This window comes from Loa loa (assembly GCF_000183805.2).
Source record: "Loa loa unplaced genomic scaffold supercont3.174, whole genome shotgun sequence".
NCBI lineage: Eukaryota > Metazoa > Nematoda > Chromadorea > Rhabditida > Onchocercidae > Loa > Loa loa.
In genome coordinates this window covers 110,102-119,898 of record NW_018108354.1, presented here as the reverse complement: position 1 = coordinate 119,898, position 9,797 = coordinate 110,102, and the positions used below count along the sequence as shown (strand labels likewise).

Genomic DNA, 9,797 nt, shown 5'->3' with positions numbered 1-9,797 from the left:
ATAACAGTTATCAGGGATATGAGTCATCCACTTAAAATAAAATTAGTGGGACGATAGAATACTACAGAGTTCAGTATCCATTCCAGCCATGTTATGCGTTCTGATGACGTGTCAATATCTGAGCGACTTAATCACAAAGATACCAGGGACATGAAGGAATACTTTACATTACTGTTGTGGAGGATTTTTTCAAGTCTCAGGTGAGAAAACCTTCAGGTTATACACAAAAAAAGTCGTGGGAAATGATCATACACAAGGAAGGTTATGGGCGAAGGTCAGAGCTGAGGAAAGACTTCGAAAACAAACAAGGAAGATCTTGACGAGGTCTTTGAAAAGATTCGAATTAAAAACTAGAAAAAGGTGCAAGAAATTTAGCCCCTTCTCAGATCACTACGACTTCCGCAGCGATTGAAACGCGCTGATACACAGCGAGATTAGGACGGTAGGCCGCGGACCAACAATGTAGTCAAGCTAAATATCAAGAAGGAAGGAGCTGATTAGAACATAAACGAATTTCTCTTCAGCTAGATTCGGTACAGTAATGCGGGAGTAAGTGTATGTATTTGGACAAAGTCATTTGTAATTCCGGAAATTCCGAAACGTATTTATTATGTATGTTAGTTTATTCAGTTGAAACTATGTAATGTATACATTTCCATAAACTAACTCCATTAACAAAGCATACTGCACCCGACAAAAATAACTCCATTCTAAGTTCTACGATGACCACCTTGGATAGCAAAGTTTTTTCCATGTATAACGGAAAGAGGTGTGTAAGGTTAACTGATGGCACTTATGCTGTAGCTCTTAGCTATTTCTTTTTCTTTCTGAACATTTATCTTCTATCATTTTCAATTTTTACTTCAATTTCAAGAAAAGCTTTTAAGAAACAACCAATATAAGATAAACTAAGCGAATACTATCAGAAAAACTATATAATATACACATTATTTTCTAATGGATTTAAATGTTATTCGAAATAACAGTACAACAACCATATCAAAATTTTACATCTGAACATCACTTTTCATCGGCGGAGTTTTTTTTTCTAGTTTTTGAGATTCTGCTGGCTTCTCTCACTGCGGATAAGTTAGGATATATTTATCCGATAAAATCACTGCAAGGTTTAACTTTATCCGAGAGAGGTAACTAAGAAGGAATTCCTTAATGTTTCAAATGAAAATTAAAAAATGGTATAACTTTTAAAAGGGGAGGAAGCTTTTTAAACGGGTAGTAAGAGGAAATGAAGAGGATAAGTTTTCCACGAAGCAAACAGTAAAAGATGGTGTGCAAGAAAATAAAAAGCACAGAAAACGATCCCTTAATTCTGCACAAATTAATTAAACAGAAACCGAAATTAAAAAATTAAGAATGAATTAAGATTTATAATATAACATGCACATTATAATATCAAACGGCAGAACGCTTCAAAACCAATCATAGTTTTTCATCATAGTTACAAAAATAGTACACATATTAACATTAACAGCAAGTTGCATAAAGCATGGCAAAAAATAAGGATTATCTCTACTATTTAAGGTCCAGGTCTTATAAACGTTATAGCATCGAGAGGGGAGAAATTGAGAGAGAATTCTTGTACTTTTATTGGCAAGGATATCTCCCAGGAAATCCTAATTCTATTAAGGACATCTTTCGGGAGGTTTTCAATTCTATTACGGATTTTTTTCCATTATTCTTTAGTAAAGATTTCACTCGTATTAGGAATCACCTTTCCTGACCAATCATGTATCTCTTCGAGATTATTCCTGCTGTTCAATCATTCATTTTATCCTTCACAATTTCACCTGAAATTCTGGACATCCCACTGGCCGAGGGTTAAATTATAGCAATTACGTTTCAAAAACATAATTAAAAAAGTACAACTAAATAAATTAACAACATACATAAAAAACACATTCCTCTCAAATATAACACTACCAGTATTATAACTGAAAATACTTCTGAAATCTAATACTTTTACTTATTGATGACTTATAACGTAAGTTGAACAATAATTTATATGGCTTCATAATATATACTGTAATTAAACATTAACGTCTAAGCCATATCTTGCTGACTTAATTTCTCCTCAGTTTCACAATGATTAACAGGTTTCTGTTCTCCAAGTAATGCCCAAGGTTCTGGCTCTGCACTGCATAGCCAGCAAAATATTGCATTACACAGTATTAAAACGAAAGCTGTCGTGAATACGAGGTAACGCCATTCCAGAATGGTATTGTTCGGTGCCAATATACTGACCATAAATGGTACCGAAAGCATACTGAGACATATAACCAGCTACAATTAAAAAAACTAAATATTTTCATTCCTTATTTTTATCAACTGTCGATATTTGACAAGAAATTAACTACACCCTTTCGATAAGTTCCATGATGCGAATTGTCTACACAAAGAAGTTGGAATGCGTAGTATGGGGGAATAGAACATTCTAGATGATTTGAACTATCACTATATTAATAACAACCAGTCAGTGTAACTTGGTCATTCAACTGAACCAGGTTTCATACCGAATTCAGTATGAACCTTACGAGGAATCACCGGTATAAATTTTTCTATTACTGATGATCCGGAATGTATCATACTCAGTGGATGATAGTGTTAATGCTCGCTTATCTACAAATCCTAAATAGTATAGTGTGGCATGTGCTTCGACAGTGTCTATCTCTTTCTCAGTCGGTGATTAGTTATATAGGAATCCTCCAAGCTTTACCAAACACCAAATACGACTGAAATAAAAACAAAAAACAAACCTGAACAACAGCCATCACAAATTCAGTAAATGTCCGAGCAATTAGTGTGGCTGATTTCATCGAACTACAAGCAATCAGTCCAATACAACTTACAGCACCCGTAAAGCAAATTATAGCGATTCCAACACGGTCTGAATTCAGAAAGCCAAGTGGCAACAGGAATAAAGCACATCCTACCATTGCAATTGTGTTAAACAACTGAAGCTTAAACTTCTCCTGTAAAATATTACTAATACTTGGTTACAAGAATAACTTTGGAGTATATTAAGTCGGAGTTCATATTAAACATGGCCTTCCTTCCTCTAGACAACTGGATATCAAAACCTTTATTTGTTATGACACCGGGTATTATTTTTTGAATAATAACTTATGCGCCACGGGAACAGTCTTCTTTGCAAACAGTTCCAATTCAATCTAATCAATGCTTCCGAGTTCTACGTGCTATTCAAGTCTGCTATATCCTCCATGTCAAAAAAGTTTTTAATAGTTGTCTATAACTGGACAAGTGTAATAAAAAAAAAAGGAAGAAAAAAAGAATGAAATATTTGAAGTCTTTTAGCAAAGGATCACACTGGATGAACTTACCGAAATGCAGGTTATTTTATCAGAAAGAACACCAGCTACCATTTTAATAACTAACTGGACGAAAGGTGGTAATACTGCAGACAGACCAGTCCCCTCAATTGGAACTGCCAAAGTTTTGTTAAGATATGTTGGCATATATCTGCAAATGATCAAGTATTGAGAGAATCCGCAAGTTATGGATACTATTATTTATAAGTTATTATTACCGCTTTCTAGAAGACTCAGTGCAGAAGTTATGCAAAGGTTACGAAATGTATTATTAAAATAATTTAAAGTTAGGATGAATTTCCGAATCATAAACATCGATTACATACATATATATATCCCTCATTTGTATGCCGACTGAACAGTGTTAATATGACGACATTTCTATAACCTTCTCAAATATCTTATTTATTCAGGCTCCAATATTTAACCCATGACTTCAATGAATTTAAGTTCACCACAAAATTGCAATTAACTTTTGAGGAATTATAAATTATGAAGATAAGACATACTGAACAACAAGTTGGAATCCGAATGCATTGCCCAAAAACGCAAACCACACGGCCCAAACGGGACCACTTGTTGCAATGGATCGATAAGGTATTGATATCTCTTTGCGATGCTTACGTTGTGCTATAAAAAATTAACTTGTAGCATATAGTATGTACTGCAGAAATACAGCATTAAATACTCAGATAATGTCGACATTTGGTCGGATGGATACTTCAAATGACAAAATGTTCTATCAAACACCTAATAAATGGGTACATTAAACGAAACGGAGTGGATGCTAACATCATCAATGTTCCTTGTTAACCAATCTATAGTCATATCGATTTGTCATTAGGTCAACAGTAAGATATGTATTGTTGTGAATGACCGAATGAATAGCCTGATTTAAAGTTTTGAAATAATTAATAAATCCGAAATAACAGAATAAGTTTATAATTTTGTAAAACTTATTAAGCAACACGAATTTGTGACTGCTAGTAGCATCATCAAACCACAAACTTATGATGTAGTAGAGTTGAAGTAGTTCAGAAATCATTTGATACATGGGTAAAATCAGGCTTTGTATTCTAAAAATTGAGAGCTGAATTGATTTATTATATTGCAACAACAGGAATCAAACTTAAAATTCTACCATCCATTTAATACTTCAGTTTAATGGATAAATATCATCAAACCAGAAGTTTTACCAAAAAACCAACCTCCTTCGGTGATGAGAAGTGCCTCGTTGGCAGAAACGCATGGATGTTTCACCGGATCATTTCGATAAAAAAGGAAGAAGATAAATGCTAGAATGGCAGATATAAGTGCAGGGGCATAGAAGGCGGAAGGCCATCCGGATGTGACGCATAAATGTGCCGCTAATGGCATTGTGATAATCTGTGATAACTGACCGCCTAATGAGAGTAAAGTCAAGAATTTACCTGAAATTTTAAATTTTCAAAACATAAATTGGCTTGCGATATTTGTAGCAAAATTAGCCTTTGGTATAAGGATATATTCCTCTGTTTATCATATAATCTTCAAATTTTCTGTTCGATATAACAGACAAGAGCCAAAAATGAAGAATAATAAAGCTAAATACCGATCTCTGCGATAGGAGCCCAGCTTGCGCTAACACAACCCATTAATGGCATAGCTGAAGCCAAAGCTATGCCTGTAATTTTTGAAAACTGTTGAAATTAGTAAATAAACGATTCATGATGTATCTTTAAAGCATCTTAATATCAGTCTACATTTCATAACACAATTATGAACCTATTCTCCTTATTCTCCAAACTTATGAAATCATTACTCCATACTATTACTACATTACCGTAATAAATTTCGTTTTCTTTTGAGGTCATCGCTATAAAATATTTAAATATAGGCTTATCGATTGATCATTACACTTTCATGCATAAATTAACGGTACAGCAATTTATTATTCTTTGTTGTTATTGTTTTCACTTACACGATACGTACAAATATCGCAAAATTGAGTTTACTGAATGATATTTGATCAAAAATCAATAACGATCAATTTTCAAAGGTAACATTATTGATGTGAACTGTACCTTGCGTAATACGGACGCATACCATCCAGGGCACACCTTTACTTGCAGCAAATGGCATTAACGCTGTACCGAATGAGGAAAAGAGAAGAAGAATGCTGAAAACAATCTGTGATCCGAAACGGTGAAGCGCATAAGCGATCGGTAATACAAATATTATGGCACCTATAGCACCTCCCGCAAATATCGCACTGGTTTCGCGAGGTGATAATTTCACTGATTCCACCTTAAAGTAACTTCTTGAATTGTTAAAAATATTGAGAAACAGAAAATAACAACCTAAGGGAATTCGAAAAACCCTTTAATATGTAATAAAATTTGAAATTTCGAAGATATCCGAATTTTCACCTAAATCACTACTTATGTTGGAAAAACAAGAGAAGTATATAAAATATAAAGAAAGAAGTAAAATTAAAAATCTAACCCCTTCGACAGTGCCATTTGATGTCATGCAAATAACTGCTAAATTGAAGGTCATCTCGTTGGCGCGTGTAGCCGTTAAACTCAGAACCGCCATAAGAAGTATAACATAACGTGTTCCATTGCAACAGCCGCACCTTACTTCACTTTTCTTCACGTTATACGATGTTTTAACAAGTGATTTCGTAGACTGTTGAGGTATACCATTAAGAAACGTGCCATCGTCATTACTCTTGCCGTCAATTAAAGGTAACGTACCATGGCCTTCATTTCCGTGGATAAGCAAAGTGGTCGGCTGGAGAACAGATACTTTGCTTCTAGGATAAGTAGCAACGGTAGCTATCGGTACAGTGTCACATACAGCTGGGAGATAATCTCTTTGGTAAGTGGTGTAGAATACCGATGTTTCCAGAGGTACAGGACCTTCTTGTGGATCATTCTTGGCCATTATGAAAATCAGTTTTTGAAAGGTAATCCAGAAATAATCCACAAATGGTCACGTACGTAGGTTCAATATTCTGTAGTAGGTAACCAACTCCACAGGCAGCACAAGTCAGGTTAGGTTAGGTTAGGTCAAGTAATGCCTCAGGTCAGTATGGATAATATTAAATGTAATATCAGGAAGTTTTTCAGATCAAAATTTGCATTATTTCGAGCGAAAGGTGCATTCATGAACAGCAAAATACAGGAGAAGAGATATGAAACAATTCAGTTAACTGTACACAGATAGTCTACATATGTGCACCCACTCACCTACAAAAATAGACATGCACACATATAAATACACGCACATACACACATACACACACACACACGCACATGCACACATACATATATACATACACATACAATATATAAAAAAGCAGACGATTATATCTCATGTTATTATTTTATTAATTCCAGTCATATCAGAATGAAATAATATGTGCAGTGATGCCCTGGTGACAACCATCCAACTTTCTTGTCACTCTGTGGAATGTTATCGGTTGCTGAGTGCAATTTTCGCAAGAAACTTTAAATTACACATTCGCTTTTTTTAGAGTCTAATTTTTTTTTTTTTTTTTTAAATTTAACATTTATTTGTCGAACAAACAACGCTTACCACTCATCAAAGATCGGAATATCTTTGAGGGAACTTTATTCTTATTTTTATTACTTCCGCATTTTATTTCAAGCGCTTTGTCGACGACTTTCACAAAAATCACATGCACACCTCTTCCAGGTACGTTTGCTTTTCTCAATCACTTCAAGGATGACAATGCCTATGAGAACTAATCATTCCAACAATAAATGAAAAAGCAAAGAATCTATGATCTATGCTATGCCATCAAGATATACAACATCTTCCATAATGCAAGGTGAAGTTAAAGCTAAGAAAAATAAAAATATGAAGTAAATGAATTTACCGTCTTTTCATACGTCATTTGATGATTACGGAACCACGTCTATGTAACGTTAGTACAATTAATGACATATTATTACTAATGCATTTTGCACCAAAGAAGCATTGTCTGAAAGTAAAATGAAGAGTCAATCCAGATGAATGATAATGAAAGAATTAACTGATGAAATATAACATATGATATCAAATGAGCGTTTCTCACATTCTAAATTAATTAATATACAACAATTACTTATAATATTTACAAATTGAGAAAAAAATAAAAAACCGAAAAAACGGAATTGTATTTCAAAAATAGACAAATAAAACATTTTTATATTTTGTATGAAGTGGATGGATCTTGAAGAAAATGAATGGAAAACAAATAAATTCATTGTTTGGAACTGGAAGAAAAGCTTAATTTAACTAATATTCCGAATTGTATTTCTCGAATTAAGTACATGTTAAATATGGATCAGACTGAGTTTATGAATTCAATTAATCATTTCATATTATGCATGCATAAAAATGGAGCAAATGTTTCCCACAATATCATTGAATTTATTATTTCTTTACCATATAATTGAATTTATTTTGCTTTATGATAACATTGAATTTTTCAAACTGTCCAAAAATATATACAAAATGATGTCAAAAACTCTCAAATTTATTGCATTTAACTCAAAAAATAAAAATGTTTTGTACTTGAAAGAAATACGTCCGTAATATTTCACAATGGGAATTGGAATACAGCCGATGAAAACAAAAAGAACTTTAAAATACTTTTCCGTCTAGCAAAAATGTTCGGCAAAAACTTGAAGTGCATTAGAATTGTATGAAAAGTCGTGAGAAATACGAATAATAATAGTAATATGAATCATCATGGTTGATGACATATAAATGATGACATAAAATTGAAAAGCTATGTGAATTGATAGAACAATCAACAAAAAGAGCTGTAAATACTAAATTAGAATTCCTACAAATCGTATAAATTTTCTAGAAAAATAGGTATAAACAATGAGAGAAAGCTATGAATTGTGATTTCAATTTTTCTTACATTTTTACATCAAAAAACATGCTGTTTTTTTTTTATTTTCTTTTCTCAGATAATTAGAACTTCTATTCTGCCATCATTTTCTGTCGTAATGATATATGAAAATTTTAGGGTATCTACTTTCCCATCCTATGCTTAAGTCATTTGACCCTAAGGGTCATTTCCTTCTAAGTACATTTGTTTTTGCCAAATGACTATGAGATATAAAGATTGTAATTTTTTTTTTTTCTTTCTTTGAGTAAGTGCGACAAATTGGTATCTTGCGGAAGGAGGTCTAAAAAAAAGATGAAAAATTGAAGATCACAATTGCTGGATCATTTCGACTGTTTACTATACCGTTTATTAATGCGATAGTTACTCATTTGATATGATATTGTGAGTCAGCCAAAGGAAACGACTGGTTGTTAAATAATTCGTCTAATTTATGTATTACTAACAAATTAAATTATCAATGGGATTTTAATCAGCGGATAGGTAAAAAAAGTATTATTATGTGTGGATATTTTCAACAATTAGAGATCACGAAAAGGGAATCGCTATAGAGTCTATCGGTCTCAGAGCCAAAAACGCCATTATCAGCATTATCAATTAAATGATACGATCCCATTATCAGCATTATCAATTAAATGACACGATCCATATTGGAGTAATAGATAAATAAACAGTTAGATAATCAGGAAAAAAACTTCTTTCTATGTGCTTGTATTGTTTTTTGGATTATCGAAATTTAATTATCAATTTTGTCAGTATTCAAAGTGAGGGAAAAAACTACTGGGAAAGAGAAGACGGAACAGTAGCAAATAAATGAGAAGATAAAATATGAGATGAGGAATGCTGCATTGATGAGAATTATTTAATCTCTTGACCTGAGAATTTTTAGTTTAAACTAAAGGGTCATAACGTGCATATTAAAAAGAAAGAAAAATTTATAAAATGAAATTCTGAAATACAACTGCAAATAAATATCATAGTGATAGCGGTTCTATATCGTGAAATGTTAGTAAAGGATGCAATAACTCACACCTCAGCCAAAGTAAAAAGCAGCTTGAATTTTGAGAGTAATGAGAAGTTCAAGCTAATCAATTTGTGCTAAAGATTAGAGTAATGATGATGACAGAGAAGAAAATAGGGAAAACAAGAAGAGTGAGAAGAGATGGAAGTCTCGTCAACGAATTGTAAAAAGCAGTCAACATATTTAGTTGCCAGGCTAGCAAATTCCAACTGTATCGATCCTTGGAAGAAGTGGACAATAAAAGATAGTTGTATGTTGAGGCTATTTGGATATGTATTCAAAATATGATGATAATCAGAATAGCCTAATTGACCAGAGCCTGAAAAAAGATAAGCAAAGAATGTGATATTCATGAGTGGGCCAAATAGTAGAACGTCTCTGTTTCTGTTCTTGCTAATCGATGATCGGTTAACATTTCTTGTGTTCTTAAAGCGACTATCACCATTACAGCCATATCCAAGTGAACGTCTATTACTTCATTATGTTGTTTGAACTTTTAATGAATAATCGCTCCCTCTCTCTC

At 33.1% G+C, this 9,797-nt stretch overlaps 1 protein-coding gene across 2 annotated transcripts; it reads right to left on the bottom strand.

Annotated features, from left to right (window-relative positions):
* Window positions 1–1,759: 1,759 nt before the first annotated feature.
* On the bottom strand, window positions 1,760–6,279 carry LOAG_09743 (the record flags this gene model as incomplete). 2 transcript variants are annotated; one of them, XM_003145270.1, is made up of 8 exons in its annotated part: window positions 2,059–2,298; window positions 2,772–2,987; window positions 3,357–3,495; window positions 3,854–3,974; window positions 4,553–4,774; window positions 4,936–5,007; window positions 5,408–5,630; window positions 5,829–6,272. In XM_003145270.1, 8 exons carry the CDS (start codon window positions 6,270–6,272, stop codon window positions 2,059–2,061), a joined length of 1,677 nt encoding a protein of 558 aa, XP_003145318.1. The 2 variants fall into 2 exon arrangements, with proteins under 2 accessions (XP_020305609.1, XP_003145318.1); XM_020448009.1 differs by lacking the exon at window positions 4,936–5,007 and having other exon boundaries at window positions 1,760–2,298; window positions 5,829–6,279.
* Window positions 6,280–9,797: the final 3,518 nt, after the last annotated feature.